Source organism: Anas acuta, chromosome 10, assembly GCF_963932015.1.
Source record: "Anas acuta chromosome 10, bAnaAcu1.1, whole genome shotgun sequence".
Taxonomy (NCBI): domain Eukaryota; kingdom Metazoa; phylum Chordata; class Aves; order Anseriformes; family Anatidae; genus Anas; species Anas acuta.
Window position 1 is genome coordinate 2,929,838 of NC_088988.1, and position 24,671 is coordinate 2,954,508.

At 44.6% G+C, this 24,671-nt stretch overlaps 1 protein-coding gene and 1 long non-coding RNA gene across 6 annotated transcripts; one reads left to right on the forward strand and one right to left on the reverse strand.

Annotated features, from left to right (window-relative positions):
- On the forward strand, positions 1 to 8,577 carry LOC137861695 (uncharacterized). Of its 3 annotated transcripts, none has more exons than XR_011099782.1 (3): positions 1 to 339; positions 1,936 to 2,044; positions 2,236 to 8,577. It is a non-coding gene; the product is annotated as an uncharacterized lncRNA (long non-coding RNA). The 3 variants fall into 3 exon arrangements; XR_011099783.1 differs by having other exon boundaries at positions 2,239 to 8,577; XR_011099784.1 differs by having other exon boundaries at positions 1,936 to 2,022.
- On the reverse strand, positions 2,594 to 24,386 carry MTHFSD (methenyltetrahydrofolate synthetase domain containing). 3 transcript variants are annotated; one of them, XM_068693080.1, is made up of 10 exons: positions 24,282 to 24,386; positions 24,008 to 24,111; positions 23,066 to 23,125; positions 22,852 to 22,965; positions 22,144 to 22,257; positions 19,982 to 20,072; positions 19,023 to 19,135; positions 18,733 to 18,858; positions 10,479 to 10,678; positions 2,594 to 2,983 (listed from the first exon to the last, which is right to left on the reverse strand). In XM_068693080.1, the coding sequence occupies exons 1-10, from the start codon at positions 24,307 to 24,309 to the stop codon at positions 2,794 to 2,796; spliced, it is 1,140 nt and encodes a 379-aa protein (XP_068549181.1). In that variant the 5' UTR covers positions 24,310 to 24,386; the 3' UTR covers positions 2,594 to 2,793. The 3 variants fall into 3 exon arrangements, with proteins under 3 accessions (XP_068549181.1, XP_068549179.1, XP_068549180.1); XM_068693078.1 differs by lacking the exons at positions 2,594 to 2,983; positions 23,066 to 23,125 and having other exon boundaries at positions 8,029 to 10,678; XM_068693079.1 differs by lacking the exons at positions 2,594 to 2,983; positions 22,852 to 22,965 and having other exon boundaries at positions 8,029 to 10,678; positions 23,012 to 23,125.
- Between the last annotated feature and the right edge of the window lie 285 nt (positions 24,387 to 24,671).

Consider the following 24,671-nt stretch of genomic DNA (forward strand, 5'->3'; position numbering starts at 1 on the left):
CTTTCTCTTTACAGGCAAATTAGGTTATGGTGTGCTAATTAGCCCAGCTTTATGTAATGAGCTTAATTAAAAAGAAACTCAGCCGGTAACAAACCAACAAAATATCTAATTGTTCTTCTAATTAAGGCAGGTGGGAAAGGCTTTTTCAGAGCTGGTGGAGGCCTCTCTCCCAGATTTTTTTCTTCTTATTATTGTTTTTGGGTGTTTCTTTTTCAAGGGTAGGTCTGGGTAGGCTAGTGGTGATCAACGTGCAACATTTACTGGGGTTCCACTGTTTTTACGCCTTTCTGGACGGATCCTTCCCTCTGTTCCCTGCACTGTTGACCGTCCCTGCTGGAGGTGAGCTGTGTTGTTACCATCTTTTTAACGTACAAGCTGAAGGCTGAGGTTTCGCTCCTGACGCACATATCTGTGCTAGGTGTGGTTGAGATAGAGGCTCAGGGTGAGGAGTTCAGTCTCTGCCAAGTGGTTTTTCCTTCCTTGAAATCTCACTATCACTCCTAAGATTCGTTTCATCCTTCAGATTCATGTTGAACTTGCTCCTCTATGTGTACTATCGATCTGCTCACAGCTTGGTGCGCGCAGGGGATGGAAAGGGCAGACAAACACCTTGCAATCCGTGGGTCCAAGCCGAGCAAGGTTTGATATCTGGTCCCCAACAAAGGTTCTCATGATTCATTTTCCTCCCTCCCATCGGTTCCCCTGCCCCATGCCGCCAAACCTGGAAAAACAGAACCACCGCATACCGTGGACGCCACATACTCCTCAAGCCAGTGAGCGCAGTCTAAACAGGCAGCTCTCCATCTCAGACACCTCCACCGGGGAGGAGAGGATGAAACCCTACGGGCTCCTGCCCCCAGCCCTTGTTCTGCACGAGACAAACCCGCTTTTTCCCTGCATGCGGTGTCCCAGGGGATGGCAAAAAACCTAGCTGCTATCACAACCGGTCCCTTTGTAGCAGCAGCTCTGCGTGTATGTCTTTGTGGTCGGGTGGGCTCTGCTGGGAGGCGAGGAGAAATAAGCTTGTTCAGAAACACTGATGGAGCCTTGTAAGAGGAGAGGAGAAATAGGCTTGCTCAGAAATATGGTATTTGCTCACGTAACGGCCTCCCCCTGCCCAGTTCTGAGCCGTGGTCAGATGATGTGGCTCCGCTGAGCATCGGGGATCCGCTCGCTATTCCTCATCACCCGCTGCCCCATCCACAGGTGATAAAACTACCTGGTTTTCTTTGTTTTTGGTGTTTCTACTACGGGAGAGTTTCTCACTGCTGATACCCTGCAGTGGTCCGTGAGCTTTATACAAAGCTGTTGTGCTGAAATTCGGCACGCAGCAAGAAACAGGCCTGGTGCCTCCAACCAGATGTGGCACAGGGGAACCCAAAAATCCCCAGGCACCAGGGCCAGGTGGTGCCACTGCAGAGCGTTTGGGTGGCAAGAGGCCTTGGTGGCCCCGATGATTCCCGGGTGTTTCCTTCCCCTGCCACGGAGCTGGATGTGCACGCTTACTGCCTTGTTCCTTGCACGCTCGTGTGCGCACGGCTGCATGCTTTGGGGGGGGCACACAGCGGTCCCGCACGGGCAGGGCGCAGAAAGCCCCCAGGGTGCGAGAGCTGCACTTGGGAGCCCCACGAGAGGCGGTGCGGGGCTGAGGTCCCCGCCGGGGGAGGGGGTCGGGGGGCGATGCTGGGCTCCTTTGGTCGGGGGGCGGCACCTGGGGAGGGGGAGCGGGCCCGGGGGCGGCGCGGAGCCGTTCCCTTGGCGGCAGCGCCACCTGGTGCCGCGCACCGCGCACCGCTCCGGGAGGCGTCCGCCCTTCCCTCCGTGCGCCCTGCTGGGGTGGGTGCTGCAGGCTTGGGGTTTCTTTTCTTTTCCTTTCTTTTCCTTTTCCTTTCCATTTATTTATTTATTTTATTTTCTCCTTCCGCTTTCTGGTAGCCGGAGGTCCACAAGAGAACGGCCCTTTTCCTGCATCTTCAAATTTACCGTCGAAACTTTGGCGATTCAGCACATCGGACAAACGGGGTCAGGCCTGTTCTACCCCCAGGTGGGGCAGATGGGGATACATGGCATGGAGAATCCCGTGTATACTCAGCACATGATGCTCTTGGATGGGGGTGGTTATGCAGACTAGCAAAAAAACAGGCACTTTGGAGACTTTGCTGGTGGAAACAGATCCTTTGAATCTTTAACGGGTATTTAGAAGGCCAAGTTCTGAGTTTTGTCGGTACTTTTTAGCAGGTGAAGGCTCAGATCCATCAGGATAATTGAGTGCCTGACTTCTATATTGAATCCAATAAATTTGGGACCTACAAGCATCAGTGGACATCAGTGACAGTAATTTTCACTTTTCAAAAGCAAACTTTTCAAAAGGGGACTTTGATTTATTTTGGAAGACCACATGCTTTTGGAAGACCAAAGCTGGACATTTGCTCACTTTCCATGCGTGCTTACACCCCTAATTCCTGCCTGATACCAATTTCTGCAGGAAGACAGTGCTAGGGTTGTTCCTGCAGGCTTGGCATTTGTATGTTTGTGCCAAAAAATCTTTGGCACTGGCAGTCCAATCTCAGGGACATAAATGATGCAGGGGAGAGTGTGTCTGGCTGACAGAGACCCCCATGATGAGCAGGAGATGCCCAGAGTGCTAGCAGCAGCTCTGCAATCGTGAGCTGATGTTATTCATAGCCACAATTATCAGATTGGCTCAAGAAGTGAGGAGAGGCATGCAGCTCAGTTGTTTTTTAAAAAAAACTTTCATTGCCAGTACTCCTCCTGCCCAGTAAGCAACTAAAATCAGAATATTAGTAAGGAACGATAAAAGAAGGAATAAAACTCATTGTTACTGATCTTCCAGGACGGACAGCTGTCTATTTGCACAGGCTTATGAGAGGTTCTTCGAGACCAGTTCCCCATTATCTGAGGCAAACATGAATCTCCTCTTCTCAGACACTTCCTGTAGGTTTTCTGAGAGATCCCAAGAAGCCTGTAGGTCAGAGGTTGAAATTCATGGTCACAGGCACATATATCAGAGCAAATGTCAGTCCTAGAGATCAGATCTGCTTGATCAAGGACTGAGATGGGTGGGTATTGGCAGTGCCACCTCACTTCAGTGTTTCTTACAGTGACATAAATACTAGAGGCTGGACATAGTCATTTCTTTATTTGAGGCAGCGGGAGTTGAAAGACCCAGAATGGTACAGAAAGTGCAGTTCTGTGGCTCAGCTCAGCTTCAGGCTAATTACTGAAAAAATAAGCAAACACACCTGAGAAAGCAGTATGTCAGAGCCTGGAAAGTTTTGCAGGGACTTAGAGTACCAAGAGTTCACTTGGAGCTGGACTTATTACAGCGATTGTGTTCCTATATGGTGGTAAAGAAAAGACGCTGCAGATCAACTACCTGAGTAATCGCTTCCTTCAGAGAGGTGGAAACACCAGACTTTGGAATCTGAGCAGTGCAAGTGCCTGGAAAGACTCTGAAAACATGATATCCCCCTGGAAAAACTGTAAGTATTACTCTTGTCTGAATGATTAACTTTATTCTAACAGATTGCTCAAAGATACTAAGGAGTGGCAGGAGTGGATACACTAATGCCTAGAAATGTAGAGGTTTTTGCAACCTTTCATGAATGTTTCACTTCCTTCCCTGCCCCTTTTTTCCTCTCATCTAACAGTCCTGAATGTTTGCCTTATTTCTTAAAGAAAAAAATTGCCCTGCTTTAGCCCCGCATGTTTCTGCATGGGAAGGGTGGACCACAACATAGCTGATCTGCTAGACCTCTGGAGGAGGCATGTCTCAGGGAAAGGAGCTCAGATTCTGTTCCCCATCTTGTCTCATGGGGTGAGAGCGCAGTGATTTATGTCCCTGGACTGGAGACAGGCTTGCAGTTGAGTGCCTTGACTGACCAGAAGGCTCTTCTGGAGCAGGAGGATCTATTGGATCACAGCATCCCCAACCACAGCAGGGCTGTGTGGAAGCAGAGTGGCTGCGATGCTGCAGCTCTGTTGGGAAGATACAAGATGCCCACCTGTCATGTAGAAAAAGTCAAAAGGTCACCACGCTGTTTTTCTTTTTTGAGGGAGAGAGCTTCTGATGAGTTTCTAACCTGTCCCGCCAGTTGTTTCCCCAAGTGCTGGGAATTACCAGTTGCATCTGGTCTAGCAGGAGCCAGCTCTGCCTTCCTCGTTTTTCCATCTGTAAAACCTGGATGTTACTGGGGCCACCATAAAGATTGACTAGATAGGTCCGTATCCTGAAGTCATTTCTCCCAGTGACTTCAGTGAGATGCCCAGCCCAGAACAATGGCAGGATACACGACCCTAAACATTTCTGCAGTGCTTTGAAAGATGAAAAGCAGTGACTTTTCTACCTATGTCAGTGGAGGGGCAGAGAAACTTTTCATGATGTTTACAGCAGACACTGCAGACATTATACATGAAAACATGGGAAATGGCGCACTTTTCTTGTATAGAGATAATCTTTAATAGATGGCAATGAGGAAATAGAGGCATTCATACACAAAAGCCTACCTCACAGAGGGGTACGTTTCCCTGACTAACATGGTCACAGTCACAGATGTTTCCTCCAGAGCCAGAACTGCTGCATGGGGCTGTTCCTTCTAAGGAACCGGAATGAGAGAAATCCCAGCGCATGCTTTTCCTCCCCCTCCTCAACCCTTGCTGCAGTTGTAGAGAAAAATGCAGAGCCAGTGCTAGATTTTCAATGGAAGCATTTTCCTAAAAATGTTTGTTTCTCCCTTTGGAGCACTATAAGACGATTAAATTTAAAACAAAAAAAAGACATGACTTGAAGCCAGTATTTAACCATCCCTTTCCCCAGATATTTTATTGGTCTCCAATGATAATGAGCTAAGTCCTCTGTCCTTAAAGACTGCTTTCTGGGAGGGAACCAGGGACAAATGTGAATGGAGGCGCTGGAGGGCTGGATGGGGACCTGGCTGTGACACAGGAGCAGGATTTGCTGTCTTCCCACCCTGATGTTGAGACTTTTTCTTCCTTTTCTCTCCATGGAAACAAACAATCTCTGACTCTTGTCACTCAGAGGAGACTCCACAGCAAGATGGCTTGTTTACTCGCTGCTGTCTTTGGTGGCTTGAAGCTGTGTGGCCTTGTCCTTGTTCCAGGAAATGCATGGACATAGCTGTCTGAAGGAAAACCCTCATGATTGTATAGTTTTCAGTGCCGAGTGGCATTTAGCCACCTCGTTTTTATTGTTAGCAGATCACAATGCTGCCTCGCTGCTCTGTGCCACACACCACGCTGTGACTAATATCATTCAACAAAAGAAAAACCCCTCCAAAGTGACCATGTTCTCCAGCCTAGTGGAGCTGGTGGAGGCTCCATTCATCCGATACTGTTTTCTCTGCATCTCTCCCACAAGTGGGGATAGAGGAGGAGCAGAGGGGGCAGAATTGCTCCGGGAAGCTCATACACACGCTGTAACACCTAGGGTGGTCGCTGCCGGACTCTGCACCCTCTCAGCTGCCATGGAAGTTGAGCTGGGTTTGCTCACGCTGACCAGCCTCCGGAGCTGTTCAGCATCTTTCCCCATTGAACCCTTAAAAAGAGGGGCATGCAATAACAACATCCTAACTTGTTTGTGCCATGAAAGGAGCTGGAAAGAATGCATCGAACCACATGACAAGCGAGGACATCAGGCTGCACAGAGAATAGAAAGACCTCATTTTTAATTACTTCTGAACAAAGTTGGCTCAGTAAAGTATTTCCCATTGTACTGCTGAACTTTTCTTCTCATCACACAGCAGTGAAACACAGGCTCTTCTGCTGCTGCAAGTGAACTAAAATCAAGTCTGTGTTAGGGATCACTTCATTTCCTATTAAATGCAGACTGCACATCTATCACAGGCATTTTAGACTTCTTTTTCTTCAGCACCCAGGCACTTCTTTCTCATTGTAAATGTTTTTATCATGAGAGTCATAAAAAGCAAGGATATCCCACCATTCATACAGGAGGAGGCTGGGGGTTAAGCGCCTAGAATTACATTCCCTCCATTGTTCTGGCCATGAGTGGTCACCAAAAGGCAATTACAGAGAACAGGGTTGAAGCACTGAGGCTTCTGCAGCCCTAGACTAGTGCTTCAGTCACAGCAACAAAGAGGGACTTCAGGGGCCAATATCCACCTGAGATTAGGCACAAACCCTATCTATGTGTATGTAGCCAAGTTCATCCTAGGTGCTAGCAGCAGGGCCACAAATATAACCAGCAGAAAATGAAGAGTTACTACTTTAGTAAAGGTTCTCATCTTTAAAGCTTGTTAATTCAGACTGTAAATTCTTCAGGGCATGGACTTTGTGGTTTGATTGTTGCTAAAATATCTTGTGTAGTCCTGATCTGGCCAAAGTGAAACATAAGCAGGCTTCGGTTCCTCGAGTTTCATTATGAGATCAGAGTCTAAGGATTCACTAAAAAGCATTACATTTCAGTTTTGTGGATTCAGAGAAAAGTCAGAAGTGACTCATGTATAACTGATGTCTTCCTGAGCGTGCAGAGAGCCTGAAACAATAGATCTAAGGAGATGCAAACTGCCCCATTCACTTTTTCTTCAAAATCTGCTGTCTCCCCAAGTAGAATTTTGGTCAGCCTGCAAGAAAAAATCCACATTATACAGCTAGAGATGCCAGAAAGCCATGTAGGCGTGTGCCTTGGGCAGTCTTACATTACTTAATTAAACAGCAATTTAGCATCTTGCATTGAAATGTCTCTTAGCAAAAGATGAGCAACTTCCCAAGTGGCAGTAAGGGTACCATCCTTGTCACTGCTTCTCTTGCTGGCCAAGACAGGAATCACATTGACTTCAGCATGTGCAAGGTCAAACTCCTGCTGAATGTGTTAATATATGATGCATTCCAAACAGCATGAGCTATTCCGTGGTGTACCTCACAGGTTAGCTTGCAGAACAGCTTTGCTGCAAGTCATGCTGCTTTTTTTTTTTTTTCCTTTTCAAAATGTAAATACTTAAGTTCCTACAACATCACTTCTGGTTCTCACTGTGGGAATCCTATATCAATCCGTAGATGTGCTGGGACTCATGACGATTTTTCATCTCTAAAAGGGAGAGGTTATGTTCTTGAGTCATATTTGCCAACAGAAAACCCTGGTGAAAGTAAAGCACCCACGCTAAGCCTGCAGGACTGTGGAGACCACACTTGAGTTCTGATGACTGCTGCTCTGCCTTCATGTAACAACCTCTTACTGCTAAACCCTCCACAGAGGCTCTGAACCCTGGTGAGCTTTCTGTAGCAGCAGGTTCTGTTTTCAGCAGCTGCCTGTACTGATTTGTTCCTGCATGATGTTGTTCATTTGTCATCTCTGCATCAAGAGTTTGTACCCATGCTAGCTACTACTGATTTGCTGAAGCTGCTGATACAGATGGATTTGCAGTGGGCTGCCAAACTCTAGCCTGGAGCAGCTGCTACCTTGAATTAAAAACAAGTTTTAATGACTTTACGATGCCAAGGCCCAAAGGACCTTGCCATTTATTAACAACCTGGATCAAAACTGACTACTTAAATTGGATATTATCACAGCATCAATATTATTCCAGTTCATTCAAACTGCTAATGAATGGTCCATTATCTTAAGCGTACAGTAATTATTTTTCTTCTCAGAGCCTAACTGCAGTTACATATCTCTGTCTAGTTAATATCTTCCCAGTAGTGTGGTTTGGACTGTTAATTGCCTTTTGGGAAAGTAACAAGTTATTACGTATTGCTGTGAAATGTGGCCTCACAAAGCATAAGACTGAAAAAAGTGACAGGCTGGAAGATAACTACAGAGGTTGGCTACATGGATATAGATCTAGCACAGCTTATGCGATGGAACCACAAACATAAATCCCTTGGCATAATGTAAGATTTTACTTGCAGAAGACAGAGAAAACCCGTATGAATGCCTTTTTTTCCCATTACCTTTGGAGGTCAGCTGACCTGGAACTATATGTTGTGGTTTCTGGCAATCAAAAAACAGATGACCAAGGTTAGCAAAAAAAATATCTTAGGAATACCTTCAAGTATTTATTTACACATGCATACAAATCATTTATCACTTATAAATTTCTTTTAACTCATTCTGCCTCAGTGAAAAGCAAAAAAACATTATTTTCCTCCCCAAAAACCCTAAGCGGTCAACAGTGGTTATTCTTATCTGCACTGAAACTTCAGAGATTAAAAGAAAAAAAAAAAAAAAAAATCAGAGGATGAAATTCTCACAGACCATAGAAGGCTGGTTCAACCTGCAATATAACAGGGGAAGTTCAAGACAACTGAAGTTTTCCCTGGCAGAATAATGCTTTTTAACTGCTGAGGTCACCAGGGCGTCATCACCAACGCAAGCAGTATTGCAAGAGTCAAAAAGAACATCACATGATCATATTACTTAATTCGCCATCATTTGGAAGAGGAAGGCAGTGATGTGTAATTATTTTTTGTTTTTCTTTCCTCTGCTTTCTAAGCCAATGATGTAATGAGTATGTTGCAGTAGTAGCATAACCCCTGACTCCTATCCTTGAAGCATGCAACTACTGAAACAAGATGCAGAGGCCCCTGAAGTGCTCATGTCTGAATTCATACTAAGTGACACTGAAAATAATTTTGAGCTGGAGGAAAAGAGAGCTCAGCAGAGCACAGCACTACTTCAGAAACCTATCCTACGTTGACCTTACAGGAAGTTGAAGCAATGCTTTCCTTGAGTCCCTCCTGTGCAGAGCACATGATAACAGAATTTTTTATTTAATACTGTATGAAATGTCTGACCCTTGAGGCATAATAATGTACTTAAAATATACTTAACAGTACCCTCTGGCTAAAAAGAGTTTCCAACTTATACATTAAAAAAAAAAATCCATTTGGATGCTTACTTTGACTATGTGCCCAGCATCAATGGCAAAACTGCTTCTGTTTAGAAAGGATGGTTCAGCCAAAATTCAGCTTGTTTTTCAGGAATGAAGAACTGAACAAAAATTATAATAAAAGCCATACCACATAAATCATCATTCTCCTCTACACTGGAAGTGTTCATGTGCGTCTAAAAACTTACTTTAAGCTAGTAGTTGATAGCACTTCTGCAAATAAAATTTGTCAGTGCTGCTCCCTAATGCTCATCGCTGTCTGCTGCTGTGGGTGCAGGAAGACCACACTGGTGGTGACAAAAACACAGCAAGACCGGGCTTTGCTGCTATCTCCAACAACTTTTCAAAGAACTAGGACTAATCATCAACAAGTTTTGACTGTGGTTTGTCTGCTTTTCATTTCCACTACAATGAGCATCTATTAATGTAATTTCACAGAGGCAATGGAATCACACCACATTACAAGAGACAAGACAATCAGGAAAAGAATCTGTTTTATAATTATCTACATCAATCAAAAAGGCACCTGAAGTGTTTTGGGGAGAAGTAGGAGAGAAAAAGTTTCCTCTCCCAGACTGAAATAAAACATACAAAGTTTAGAGAGGGCTGAATTAACAAAACAAACCTGAGAAGGGGGCTACCTTCTCTTCCACCTGATGTTAATAGTTATTACTAGAACTTGGGGGCTGAGCCAGTGTTTTTACAGCAGTTCTTCAAGAGCACAAATAGGCCAAGGTCCCTTCCCCCATTTTTACGAAAAATATGCTGAAAACTCGCATCAGGCAAACACCGTTTCTTAGTAAACATAACTGTAACCTTTAAGACAGATTTTCTGCAGCTGGCTTTAAAGCTCACAAGCACAAATCTGCAGGTACAATCTGTAGATGACAGAACATAACCACCTCGCTCCATGTGGCTGCACGCAGCTACCAAAGGGCAGGTTTTTGATCCAGGCCTAACAGATGTACACTCTGAACAGCAAATCAAACCAGGGCCAATGAAAAACAAATATACGCAACGTGGGTAGTTTGTGGACAACCATTTAGAGAAAAGGCTCCTCTGTCATCCATCTTGACAAACGCACTTTGCATGTACAACTGCAGGAATGGGGCAGGCAAGTCAGCTGTGAGATGTATGCCTCATTTGTTTGAAAAGCTGGCTTTGCCTTTGTTGTTTGGCCTGCAGAGATCAGCGCATATACTAATAACCTTGAAAACTTAGGTCAGCTTCTTGCAAAACAATAAAAACACGCCTTTTTTTTTTTCCTCCATTCAAATTAATTTCTGACTATTGATTTCTACTTGCCCTTTGTTTCTCTGATTCTTGGCCAGCTCAACTCGCAAAGTATTACCCCCAAGGCTCAAGCCTTTCAAAGAGGATACAGCACTCTCTGCGGCTGCTTTATCCTTGTAATCGAGAAAAGCCCTGTGCTGTGCTCCCTGCCAATTCACTTTTAAAGGAGTTGCATGGAATTCCCTTAAAGCATATTTCAGCTCGCTCACTCTTACGTTGGGAGGTATGTTCCCCACATACACAGTAGTAATCGTGCCAGATCCCTCTAATCTGGGACTTAAAGAATCACTTTCAACATACTGTTGTCCCAGCTGAGCCGAGCCCATTGCAGCCTGTGGTCTTGTATTTCCAGGCATTGCCTTCTCATTTAACGCTGTTGACTCGTTGGCGTTTGCCAAGTCTGGATGTTCGTCTTGGAGGGTAACATCCTTGCCTGTCTGTTTCTCTTTGTATCGAAGACTCTTTAGGATGGGGATTTTTGCCAGCATCTCATAGCTGACCTAAAAAAGGAGGAAGACAGATACAATTATGAGATTTTTCTTCCAGAAAAAGATGACCATCAGGGCCCATTTGTACCATAAAAAGAGCGGAACTTTATTATATTGCTGCCATTTGAAGTGCCAGAGCATTCACAATGTTACTAATTGTTGGCTGGATTCTGAAGATGCTCCCTAAATACACACTGCAGGACAAAAATAAACATTAGTTACTCTTTAAGCAAGCAATACAATGTAGATCCAGCAGGAAAATCAAAACCAAACCCAGAGCTATGTGATTTTGACATTTATTTATCAGGGCGTTTTCAGATTTGCATTCTCATTGTTATCCCTTAATATTTGCTTTGACCGAGGGCCTGTGCTCCTGCTCTGGCAGAATCTTACATGCCTACAATTCATCAGACCATCAGGCACTTTCATTCTGCAGACCTCCTTGCTTTCTTTTCCCCCCAAAACAGGATATCCCGTAGGCTGGGTCGTACAATGGGGAGGGACCATGGTGTTAGCTTGCAGCTGGGGAGCGTGCCTTGTAGCGGGGCTCCTACGAGTGTGGGCCCAGCTGGAGGCACGTTCTCTGGTTGTGGCACATCACCACAGCCCCTCTCTTGCCATTTGACCTCACGCACCACCCGCAGCTACTCATCAGATCCCACACCACTCTGCTGGGCTGGATCACAGAACGGAAGAGTGTCCAAACACTTACTTCAAAACTGTGAACTCTCTGTCCCTCCATCCAGCCCCAGTTCATAAGCAGCTTTTCTGGAAGGGCTCTTCCTCTCAACAGCTGAACCCTATCCATCTCAGGCATGAGATGCCCCAGGCTGCACTCAGTGACTGGCAGGAAACGCAGTGGTTCCCTAGCTAATGTGGTCTAGCTCTTGGCTTGCAGACTGCAGTTGGAAGCAGCAGTAATTCGTACTTGGCTGCTGGACAAGCAGAACATCCATCAACACAAGATCCAATTCTTAAATTTAGGGAGCAAAACAGAGCCTGGGGAAGTGATGCCTGAGCTAGCAGAGTCCCAAGCTAGTAGCCCACACAGTGCGAGCAAGCCACTCTCGCAGGGTGTTGTGCCCAAGAGTATGAGCCACGACCTCAGCAGGCTGTCCTGGACCAGCACCAGTGTACCCTGGCCAAAATATACCTGCAGGGCTCAGCTCAGAGCTCCTGAACTCCTGGTTCTACAATTCTGTCAGGGGGAGCTTCAATCTGACTGCACCACAAGAAGTCTAAAATTCACAGATCTCTAGGGAAAGGAACCCAAGTCTGACGTGACTGGAGTAAAATTGAAGACAGGGTGGGGGCAATGCTAGGCTTAGGTAACAGGAAAGGCAGTCAGCAGGAGTTCCTTAAATGTTTCCAGGCAGGACTCCTCTTCTGAGGAGCAAACAAGCAAGCTTGACTTCAGGCTGAAATTAAATACATACATTTCCATACAGCCCAGCTCCGCCTCGTTAATATAATATCAAACAGCAGAGCTAACCATCACGGGCAGAGGCAACCTCCATTCTGCCACACTGCAGACCCAGAGTCAAGGTGTTTGGGATCAGGCCCTTTACACAAGCAAACTTTACGGCTGAGAATAATTTCTGTACAAATCTGGCCTGATCTGGCAGCCAGTACAGAGAGGCAAGGACTTCCTCTGGGGCTCTGGGAGCCTCAGCACTCTGAAAGGTACATGCCATTTTCAGATTTTGAAGACTTATTGCTCTGTGGATTCCTGGACTAATTTGTTTTTCTCAGCCAGGAATTCAGACTGCTGGGTTTGATGGCAAACTCCCCTTCCCTGGGCGATACAACATCAAACCAATGGCTGAAGCCATCTTACTTTGTTTTTACTGGCCAACAATTAGGAACATTTGTTGTCCTCTGTCACATTTCTATGTGAAACGTAAGCTCTATGCTAATTAAACCAAACAGGAAAAACATTTTTCTATTCTCATGCAACTAATCACTCCTGGACCCAAAGAACAACCTTAACCTATTACCAAGTGTGTGCACAGTTCCTTTCGCCCTGAAATTAAATTCAGCTCCTAAGGCATGGATGGGGGTTTAGCAAGAAAGAGCAATACTACCAAGAGTGAGATCTCACCCGCTTAGCAGATTAAGGGAATTGATGAGCAGGGCCATTCAGAGGATGGAGCTGGAACTCCCAGTCTCTGAAGGACAAACTGAAGAGAAGATTTAGATAATCCAGGGTCAGCATACTTTCTAAAGGAGAGTTCAACTGGCCAGGCTGCAGTACAGTCTCTCTTCTCACTGGAGTGACCAGCAGTTTTTGGTGTCTGCCTGGAGCTCCTGGTTCAGGGTCCCTGCAGCTTCAGGTAGATGTACTTGCAATAGCATGTATGTCTTCAGAAGGACTATGAACTAATTTTCTCTAAGAGCTGAAGTTCTGATCATCAAAAAACACCACAAAGCAAACCTATCATTACCTGAAATAAAGCCCTGGGTAGGCATACCAGTGAGAAACCTCTAAGCAGCCAAGGCAGTTGATTTGGCACTTAGATTTGTTTGTAAAAAACAAACAAAAAACCCACCAACCAACCAACCAAAAAAATACATTAAACTAGTTCTGATACTGTCAACTGACATCTTTCTGTCACAGAGTGACAGAGAATTTACCTTTAAGACTATTTTCCCTGGAGTCTAGGAGACATTTTCATCTGGGCCAAAGCTTTCAAATCCTTCTCTATTTTTCGCTCCTTTTATGTCAAAGAATGGCAGAAAAACTCAGTTTGGGAATTCAGAATATCATTTCACCACCTTTTTTGGGGCGCAGGGGGTGAGAGACAAAAGGGCAAAAGGGGCAGTGGGTGGCACAGGAGGGGAAAAAACTTGCTCTGCTCTGTTGCAAAATACCAAACAAAAGAACTCCTTTGTGGTAGTACAATGTGTTGCTAATTACGATCACGAAAAAAAAGTTTCTTTTGTCTTGTGAGCTGGGGAGGATTGCAATGATTTATTTCCATGTGGAGAGAGTCCAAAGATATTCCTTCTCTTTTTCAAACAAGCTGCACGTTTCTTGGTCCTGTGCCGGCTGGTCACTCCTCCCTAGCCTTGCTTAGCACTTAGAGCTAAGCCAGGACACAAGGGACTCGGGCTCTGCCCCGCGTTTTGTTGATCCCATTATGCAGACCTGGGCAACCCCAGTGGCGGAAGCTCCTTCCCTCGCTCCCCCTTTCCCTATAAAGTCAGAGCCAAGCCATTTATTGATGTTTGTAAACTTCGTATTGAGTGTTGGGATTTAGATGATTGGCTTTGGCAGCGAAGCCAGCTGAAGAAGTTTCCTATTATCCCTTGACCACCAATTCCCAGGCCGCTTCCACGCTTCAGCCTTCTGGGCTCGGACACCAGAAGCGCTTCTGGGGCTGTGCTATGAACTCAGTAACTGAAGTGATTCAGGTTAAAAATAACTCCACCAAAGGCAATTAATCATTTAACAATCCTGCCTACTCCCTGCCATGGCTGGGAGAGCCTTGGGGAAAGAGGACAGCAGGGTAGATGAATTCTTCTGGCACACAATTACCGGGCTATGGGAAAGGAGCTGAGAAGGGAAATGTGGCCCCTCTCTGACAGAAACCTGAAGCAAACAGACTCTGGGATGCTGCCTGCCAATAAAAATCTCCCAGCACTTAACCCTGAGCATCCACTCTTACGACACCTGGTTTGGTCCCAAAACAACGTAGTGGCAGATGGACTTCTGGAAAGCCTCTGCTGGAACGTCGGGGCTCTCCTCAGCCACTGTTATTCCAGAAGAGCAAATGTAGCCACTTTCAATATTTTGCTGGAGAAAATGAAAGATGTGTTTGTCCTCTGACAGAATGAGTAATGCTGACCCCTGATACAGTGCAGGCCAAGCCAAACACCACTTTGATTTCCCTGGCAGCAAAGGCAGTGCAGTTCTGATGTAGGGCCCATAAGGCAAGGACAGTTATAGATCGCAGAGGATGCTTAGTCTGTTATTTAATTCTGCTTCTCATAGCTACCCATCTGGCCACACCAAATGATAGAGGAACACGTGGCTCACGATGGATACAGGTGTTGCTGCCCTGCCCTGCAAGGCTGAGGGCAAGACCAAATGATCTTTAGTAGAGCAGATCTACCAACCCTTCCAAGTACCAAGGCTGGAAGGCCAAAAATGTTTACAAGATTAATTTCTGCCCTGGGCGATGCCTGACCCAAGACTCCTCATAAAGGCCTCCAGAACAGAGCCCACTTCTCACGTTGTCTCCTTCATCAGCTGCTTGTTTCAAGGAGTGCTCTGCTCACAGGGGTTTAAAGCACAAAGCCAAGACAGCTAGGACGGGCCAGCACAGTCGAACATTTTGTGCAAATGAATGATAAAATGTCCAAATATGTGCACGCAATCCGAGGGCATATTTCTGGGAGCTGGCAGCCCATGAAGTCTGCGAGCGTCCCTCAGGAGAAACTTATGCAACCCACATTTGGAATCCATCAGCAAAAACCGAGTCCATGGACTCTGCAGCAAGGGTCAGATTTGCAAAGGTGTCGAGATGTTTAACCACGCGTGGAAGCCTGCCCTGCTCACGCCATCCCTCAAAACAAGCCCACCCCAAAAACAAAACAAAAAGCCTGAGCTAAACCAACAGTAATTTTTTTCTGATGGCAATGTGTCCCTGCTAAAGATTTTGCCAGCTTGAGTGTGTGAATTTTTTGAGCTCTGAACCAGCATTATTTTACTTTCCAAACATTCTATCACAGATCCAAATCAAAAGCTGTTTGTTGTCAGTGTCTCTCTGCCACTGCATATTAAACTCTTCCAACATCAGACACAGGGATGCTCCTAGTTCATTAAATTTTGGGAAAATTTTTTCCTACTTCTATAAAATTCTCAGCAAAAGAGTGATTAAAAAAAACACCACAAAAAAAAAAAAAAAACAGAAGGAAATGCTTGCTAGAATCTAGTGATTTTTCTACCAACCATTCTCATTTCTCTCTTCATACCCCCAAGTATTTTAATTGGTCTGTACAGTTTCAATTTAAAATAAGCACAGCACAAATAACTTCACAATTGTGACACACATAATTGACAGCGTTGCAGATAAAGATCACAGCTACCCATACAAAATACTAAATGAGAAAGTAAGTTGGTTCATGAATTTAGAGTTCCCAGAAACAATGGGTTGGATTTTCTAGGCAGATGAAGCCAAATAACTCTCCACTGGTATCCAAATAAAGTTTTCCAGAGTGCTCAGCTCTTAGCGGCTCTTGCTGCCCTCCAAGAGCACTTACACGTTTTTCAAACCCCTCAACTCCAGTGCAGAAAGCTTACCTGTATACAAGTTCCAGTATTGCCTTCGTAATTTAGATGTGTTTCTAGAGTGCCTAGTACTTATTTTGATAATGCTTCCCTGGTACTAACACTGTAGCTCTTATACGTCCTTTGAAGTCTTTAAAAAATCAGCATTTCTACGACAAAAATCACAGTATGTAATTATTTGCACCTGTTCCCATACTTGACTCACTACTTCCTTCCCACACAGCACATAAGGACCACAAACACTCCAAGAAAACACAGTGCCTCTTTGAGCACAGAAACCTAGCCTGGAGATATGCATTTTGTTTACTCTGCAGGTACCCTTTTACCTCATTATGAGCTGAAAACAGAGGGTACCTATTAATGGCTATTTATCCTAACAGCTTTAGGAAAGCACATCCTTTGCAGCAATTCTTAGCAGTAATCCCATGTTTGCAAACACCTTTAATTCATTTTGTAAGTCATTGTCTCTGCTTGATCCAGTGAAGGATGATTTTTTTTTTTGCAATGTACTTTACACATCACCCACCTGAAAGCAGTTAAGCTACTTTCTGTTGACAAAACACCATATTCAGAAGTGGGGTATTTATTTACTGACTACCTCTTGATTCGTTTAGTTTTGCAGGGAGGAACAGGAATACAACAGCAAAGCCAGGATTTGAAGGAGAAAAGGATGTAGAGAAAAGGATGAGAAAATAATGTAGTAGCATCCAGGTAAAGCTGATGGACAAACACTTAAATAGCCCCAACCAAATCCTACCTTTTTAGCAACCTGACAATTAACTAGACCTCCCACCTCCAAGACCCTCTGTGCAGGAGTCGATCACAGTTACCTCCACAGCCACAAACAACACGTATACAAGTTGTTCAGTTCCCTGTGCGTGAATAATGCTAAATTATTTCTTCTTCATACAGACAACACTTTGTTGTTGTCCCAAAACAACAGAAACATAATGATCCCCACTGACTAGTGTTCTCTGATATTATCTAGTCAACACAAGCTCTGAAGAACAGCCAAAAGCTGTTTTATATGTTAAATTAACACTCAAACACTTAAAGCTTGGTCATGTAAAGAGCTCTGTTCTCAGTAAAAGCTGTAAAAAGTTCAGTGAGAGCTGCATTTTTCAGACACCACCACTAACGCAGAGATTAGTACAGAAAAAAAATTTCACTACGAGACACAAACTAGCTGAAGTCAATGTGGTGCAGGCTTTAGATAAAACTCTACTAAGCATCTCCTCAAGCTTTAGGAACAAGGGGTTGAGACAAATACTTGGTAAGCTTTTGAGCAACATTCTGTAACACAAATCTCGACTTTTTCTTTGCAAAGCAAAGAAATGCAAAAGAAACATTGAATTTGATAAATTGCTTGGGGACTGACTTCACTTTCTACCAGTGGCAAAAGCCACACAAAAGATTCAAGGGCCACTGCAAGAGACTGTGCCCCAGACCCTTAAATAATGTTTCTAGCAAAAGGAAGGAGACAGGAGGTGGAGGGGGAAGCATTAGTAAGGCCGCTTACTGAGACTGGTCTGACACTAAGAGAGACAGACTATAATCAAAAGTATGTTGGCAAGATGGATGGAGCACAAGGAATAGGCCTTCAAAACAATTACATTCAATAATACCCTAAAAATTATAATTCAAAAATAATTCAATGGAAAAAATGCACTAGAACAGAGAAAGCTTTTATTTATTTAATTTTAACCTCAAATCCTCAACCACAGTCAGGGTAAATCACTCTCTCACCATCGGAATAAAAATAGTACTGGCTAGAATTGTTTGTTGTAGATACATTACCTTAACAAATGCAACTTTTTACTTTGTTCACTGCTTGCCAAACAACTGATTTCCCTAGAAGTATTCAGCGGTATTCCTCCAGAGCTTTCTGCAGAGAAAGGGTACGCTATGCCTCGTTTTAACATTTATACTGCTACCCAGTCGTGCAGGATTAGGTCTTCTCCCTAACCGGATGGCTTTTGGAATGAAAATCTAATGACAAAGAAAACGTTTTCCCAGAATGCAATTCCAGTAGAATAATTTCCTAAATGCTTTTCCAAAACCGTTTTTGAAACCACTGAAGTTTCTGACAATTACCAGAAGAAGAAAAAAAAAAAAAAACAACAAAGAAATCCAAATGCATAATACAATCATTGTCAATAAATAATGATACGTGATTTAAAGCAGTATTAAGTCACTGTTCCTCCACCTGAAAATGAGCTCTGTCCTCTGGAAGCCAACCCCATACATTCGCTATGTAAACAGCAATGTACCAGCCACTAAGTCATGCTTTTCTTTTAGAACTGGAGCAGCGAGTATTCCACCCATTCCGCACAGTCTAATGCCATAAAGTTGTCTCCAAAGTACTGCCTTCATAAATTGAAGGCAGGCAGTTTTATTAAGCACTCAAGAATTAGATATAAAACAAAATGGAGAAGTCCCTCGGCTTACATAAGCTGTTATATTGCAAACAACTACAAGAAATGATGCCTCTCTTAAAACTCCACGAACGATGGTTTTGGCAACTCTCACCCTATAATTCATTTGATACCAAAACTTCAGCTTCAATAATATACTTCATCACTATCACCATCTACAAACCACTGAACATTTACACTGTATTTTTGTTTCATCTAACAAACACATTTGTTCCTTTTCCAAGTATTTCCAAAGTAACAAATGTGTTTATATGTAATTTTCCCTACAGGACTAAAAATGGAGAAATTATCAACAGAGTGTTGGTACCAGTAAGCCATTGTTAACAGAGGTAACTTGCCTTATGCCATATTATTCCCTGTGGTTTCGGTCGTTTGCAATTAGTCTTGATAGTTCTTGTTGGTGTGAGTATATAATCAACGGTTAAATCATGATCATCAAGAAGCTCTTCTGATATGTCAAGCACCTACAGGAAGAAAGAGATTTGTTAAAAACAAATTCATTAAAATTGTGCATAATTCCTGATGTCTTGTAACATATGCAAATCTAGTAGTGACCCTGGAAACAAAGTAAAGCTGCTACCCCAAAATCATTCCAAGTTGTCACTTCAGAGCAGATATTTTATCTTACCTGGCAGTCATGCACAATTGTAACTACAGGTGTCTCCTCCTTCACTGCTCCCATTGACACCATCATTGCATATTCCATGTCTGCATAGCCTTCACCTTTTCCAATTCTCCAGCCTAAAACACACAAAAGCAAAAGGTGATGGTAGACACAAACAGCACAGTGGAACGAATGGTAACTGTCAAAAGCATGTGATTAAACTCTGCAGCCTGCAACAGAGTTGTAACTTAGCAAGAATTCAGATGAATGTCTTTCACAGAATGCAACTTTACTTGGAATTAAAACTGAAATTAAAGTTAAACATTAGTTTCAACAAACACTTGGAAGATGCCAGGATCCCTCCACTGAGAACAAACCAAATCCAATCTAATTTGGTTAACACAGCAACCTATTTACCCACTGTAATTAGAACCACCTACTCACATCAAGCACAGTTTAACTTCATGTAAGTAAAGAGGAATCTGGGTCACATACAAAGTGCATTTTATTTTTACGCAACGGGTCAAGTCAACAGATATTTTTTCACCACCAGTGGTTCTTCAAAAGACTAGAAAATGCAAAATCTCATCCCCAAATAGGTACTGAATCAGCAGCTGCAACACCCATCCTTTTATACACCCTGTTAGAGCAGCACAGGTCTCTGAACACATTGGTCTCCCTTCTTCCTTAAAAGAAAGAAAGAAAAGCTTGCCTGAGTAATTCTCCTGAAGGCCAGAACAGTGGCCTGCATGCTCTAAACCACACTGCTGCCTGCCCATCAAGTCTCTGCAGCATTGTTGTAAACCAGGCGTTGAATCTTCCTGCTTGGACTGGGATCAGTGATTTGACACACAGAAAAGACAGAACTTAAGGCCACAATTAAGCTCCAAGGAGATTTTCAGGTCTGCCAAAATGAAGATATAACACTGTGAATCACAACCTTAACACCCTCCTCCTGAAAAGCTTACAAGGTTTTATCTTACCTTTTTCAGAGACAGCCACTGATCCTACAACAACCAGGTCCACTCGTACTTTCCCATCAAGACCTACAGGCACACTGTATTCTTTTATACCCTGCAAGAAAAACATAGCTTTAGGTTCACACACTGCAGAGTCTTCCAACCAGTGAGGCCAAAATCCAAAGCATTTTGATAAATCCAAGTGACTCCCCATGTTTCTAAGTGTTTCTTCCATGTATAGCCAAGTTGTAAATGTCTGGAAAGGGATTCCCTCTAGGGAATCCTAGAATACATTTTCTACTACAGTGACAAGGATTCTGGCACACTTCAGGGAGAGCTAAGGGAGGTGGGCCATTTTCTAAACAAGGTTGCTTTTTTAGGATCAAAACCTTACATTTGAATCCCTTGATTCAGCATCTATTTCTGAAAATGAGGGCAAATGAAACTTACCCTCCTACATAAGATATAGATTCATGTTCACGAGCAATGCCAGAGCAGTACAAATTCTTAAATTAACTCTCACATACAAATCACAAGGTTAATTTAGACAGACGGCTACAGCCTGAAGACGTTAAACTGTACCCAAAATGCACAACAAGGTACAGATGCTGGATTACTCTCTTTTTCACACTGTATACACAGCACTACCAGCATCTCCAGACACAAATCTTTAAAAGCACATTCTCAAGATGCCTATGTGTTCCCTGAGACTGTATTCCTCAACGCTTTGCTGTGTGATCATCATTCAGGATGTACCACTGCCAAGCTAAGCTATCTTTACCCAAACTTCCTAACTACAACACTGATGAACAGAAAAACACATTGTTCCTGACAAGTGAGGAAAAAAAAAACCCTTACATAGCCCTGTCAACCTTCTTTAATTCCTCTTGCCCCCTCGCCCCCTTCAGGATCCTCTCTAAAGGACATGTCCTAATAAAATTCTGTCCAGAGTTGCAGAAATTAAAAACAGAGCTTTATTTTAATTTTCAAACGTCAGATGTTTAGAACTTAAAAGATATCTCGGTATTCATTCACTCTTAATATATGTGTACAGCATAAAAAAATCCTCTTCACACCAATTCAACCTTGTGCTAAGTTAATCCTCACAATATAAAAAACCAAATATTTTCAGGGTGAAGCATAAAACCAAGGAAATTGGTAATTTTTGTATTACTCCAAGTAATAAGGCTCACTATCCACTTCACAGTAGTGTACCAAGATCAGTTTGCACAGTGCTTTGTCAATATAAACTGCTAATAGCATTTATTTATTAGTAAGCCTGTTTGGGGAAGAAACAGACGTGGTGGTAAGATCCTAGATCAGGCATGAGGCCTGAAGCAGGTCAAAAGAAAGGTCCCTTTCAAAAAGGTGCTCTTCAATCCTGAAAAGCGTAATTAATGACCTTAATAGAACTTCCAGCAAAGAAAGCTGCTACTAATTACCATCCACTTACAAACCTTGGTTGTATTCTAGGTTACTCTAGAATTTTATTGCCTTCAGAGGAGATAAAGAAGGGAATAAAACTATATAGCAGAACTATTCCTTCTGTAAAAGTTAAATTATCACATCAAGTAACGATGCATGTAAACCAACACAGGTTTCCCTGCCAAGTGACTTTAGCTGTGCAGTATGACATTTTAACACCAGAGGGCAGCAACACACCACGTTTCAAAGAACACCACCACGCACCCACTACATACACATTTTTATACCGTCAGTTGAGGCAAAACACAGAATTATTGTTTCTTTAAACTTAAGACCGTGGAAGAACCGATGTTTCCTACTGAGTAACTCCTAATATTTTATTGACCAGATCAGGCAAAATCCATAAACACTAACATACTCCTTATAGGGTTTACTAGCTTAAAACTGCAGAAATAATAAAGGAATAATATTTATTAGAAGCTTAAAGATCCAAGCCACCTATGAAAGTTGTTCATAATGTTCCAAAAAGCATTCACAAAATATGCTGTTCTATTCATAAATTAAGTAGACCTGAAAAAAATAAATTGCATCATGACTTAAATACTGCCAAAAGATGTGTGGTTGTGTACACACCACCAGGAGCAACACCCTAACAGAACAAGCTGTCAGGTAGCAGCTGGTATTCCAACTCCTAGTTGGACTGTCATAACACAACACTCTCCCACATGCTAATTCAGATGTTGCCCATTTTGTGTCCCTACTCGAGACGTAGAACATATCCGCAGAATCTCCTTGGTGGCACCTGCAGGTGGAACAATCCTATTGAACAGGCCACTTCTCAGCCGCGGGGTGGGAACCAGCAAAGTCTTCCTTGCCTGTGAAACAGAAAAAGTTACCACATTAAAATGAGGCAGGCTCGTTTTACACCAAAGAAACATTTTTACTGTCCCATAGATCTCCATGTGGCCAGTCATCTTATTTGCTACGAGTTGTTAGCATCGGTGACTGTGTAGTGGTGGTTGATGAATCCTCTCCACTACAGTACAGCTTCAGACAAGGATCTATTTAAAAAATACAGGGCAAGACACGTCTGTTGGTCTAAAGTATGTGTGCACAAATAAGCTACTCATGATAATAAGCTAGCAAACAGTCATAGGTCTGACATACGTCCTGTGATAAATGTATGGCAATTTGAGGCAAGGCCACCTGATGTGTTTCTGGGAATTAGACCACAAAACCATGGGAACAGCTGTCGGTCTGCAGAAGTGTACTACTTTACCAAAACTCTATGTGCACCTTTGCAGTTTGCCCAAAAGGCAAGGACACAGTGACATAATCAGCCCTGTGGAGCTCAGGACCGGTAAAACTCCTGCAGGAAAAATGGCAGGAGCTGGCCACGAGGTGCTGCCAAGCACCCCACCGTTGTCCCACTCTCCTCCTCTTCCTCAGGGGTCAAGGCGCTCAGTTACCTGCAGTGCGGCTAGCCGAACACCTTCCAGAGGCTTATCAGGATCCACTTTGATCACACTTGCTCTGCTGAATGCATCGAGCTCTTTAATGGAGCAGCAAGCCTGGTGGGACCCCTGTGTGAAGAAAGGAATTGGGAGAGAAGGGAATGCATTCACTTACTTCTAGTGTTAGAAAGCGAGCATTCTTCTGGGGAGCATCGGGATTTATTTTTACAGTACTGGCAGCTTTGAACTCCTGTAAAGCCAGAAGCCTTGTCGCAGCATGAGAGGCACCCTGTTTTCATAAAATAACCGTGCATCACCAAGGAGTTCAAAGCAGAGAGGGGAAATTTTTACTCTTTCATCCTGTAGAGACGCTAACTTCCCCAGATTTGAAACACGAGGGACACACTGCTAAATTTGTGATCTTTTCTATGGGAAGGAAACGTGTACCAACAGTGGCTGAAGACTTGACTAACATCTTGCAGGGCACAGAAAAAAAAGGGGATCTGGGTATGCTCACTTTGCCTAAGTTGGTCCCGTTCACAACCGATTCAAAGCTCAAGGGCAATTTCCCTTCATAGTCGACAAATACAAACAGGTTCCTTTAAACACAAGACACAGAGGCTGGTTTTGGATGAACCACTTTCTGGATGAGTCGCTCTTTGCAGAGACTACATGTACACTGAACTCAAGAAATTAAGTTCTTAGAGTGAGGTGCAAAAACCCGGTGAGGCATGAACAAAACGCAGCGCACACCTGCCACAGCATGTGTTGAATAGGGTTGGAAGGGACCTCAAAGATCATCCAGGTCCAACCCCCTGCCACAGGCAGTGACACCACCCAGAGGATCAGGCTGGCCAGGGCCCCATCCAGCCTGGCCTTGGGCACCTGCAGGGATGGGGCAGCCACATCCCCTGGGCACCCTGTGCCTCACCACCCTTACAGTGCAGAATTTCCTCCTAACACCTAGTATAAATCTTTCCTCTTCCAGTTTAAGGCCCTTCCCCCTCATCCTACCACTACCTGCCCAAGCAGAGCCCCCTTCCACCCTATTTTTCACCCCTTGTAGCACTGAAACCCTGCAGCGAGCTCTCCCTGCCTGCTTCCCTTTGGCAGCCCGCACACCCCCAGCCCCTCCTCACACCCCCCCACCCCCCAAACTCGCCCCCCGCACCTTGAAGTTGGGGATGCGGCCATGCACGGGCCGTGGTGCGTCCGCCAGGCCGCTGCTCTCCAGGTAGCCCCACACCAGCTCCCGGACGCCGCCCTTGGATGTCCCTGAGGGGCCGGGGGGCAGCGCTCAGCCCCCACCGCCCCCCCCCATCCCCTCCCCTCAGCCCAACCGTCGCCCCCCAACGGTCGCCCTCGCGCCTCCCCGTGACGTAACGCGCCCCCCCGTGACGTCACGCCCCGCGCCGTGACGTCACGCCCCGCCCCCCGCCGCTCACCCACGCGCGGCCCCGCGCCCCCCTGCATGGCGGCCAGGGCCGCCCACAGGAGGGGCTTCCGGGTACGGCTTGGTTCCACCCGCCGCTCCCGGAGGCTACGGTGGGGCGGAGGGGACAAAAAGGTTCGAGGGCGAAGGGGAAATGGGGGGGGGGAATAGGGATAGGGATAGGGATAGGGATAGGGATAGGGATAGGGATAGGGATAGGGATAGGGATAGGGATAGGGATAGGGATAGGGATAGGGATAGGGATAGGGATAGGGATAGGGATAGGGATGCCCCCAAAACAACCCCCCTCTCCCGCCATAGCCCCCTCTGCAGTGCTACATGCTGTGAGGAAAATGCCAGCCCCAACCCAGGGGCCTTTCCCCAGGATGTGCCCCCAAATCCC

Bases quoted from the DNA above. Each gene is read 5' to 3' on its own strand.
- MTHFSD (XM_068693078.1), bottom strand. From the start codon at position 24,309: ATGCAGGGGGGCGCGGGGCCGCGCGTGG. The intron at 20,073-22,143 runs GTAGGGACACAA...TTTTTCTTGCAG, and splicing joins GGATATGTTCTACGTCTCGA to GGTATAAAAGAATACAGTGT. The intron at 10,679-18,732 runs GCAAGTTACCTC...CTCCTTTTTTAG, and splicing joins AGGGAATAATATGGCATAAG to GTCAGCTATGAGATGCTGGC.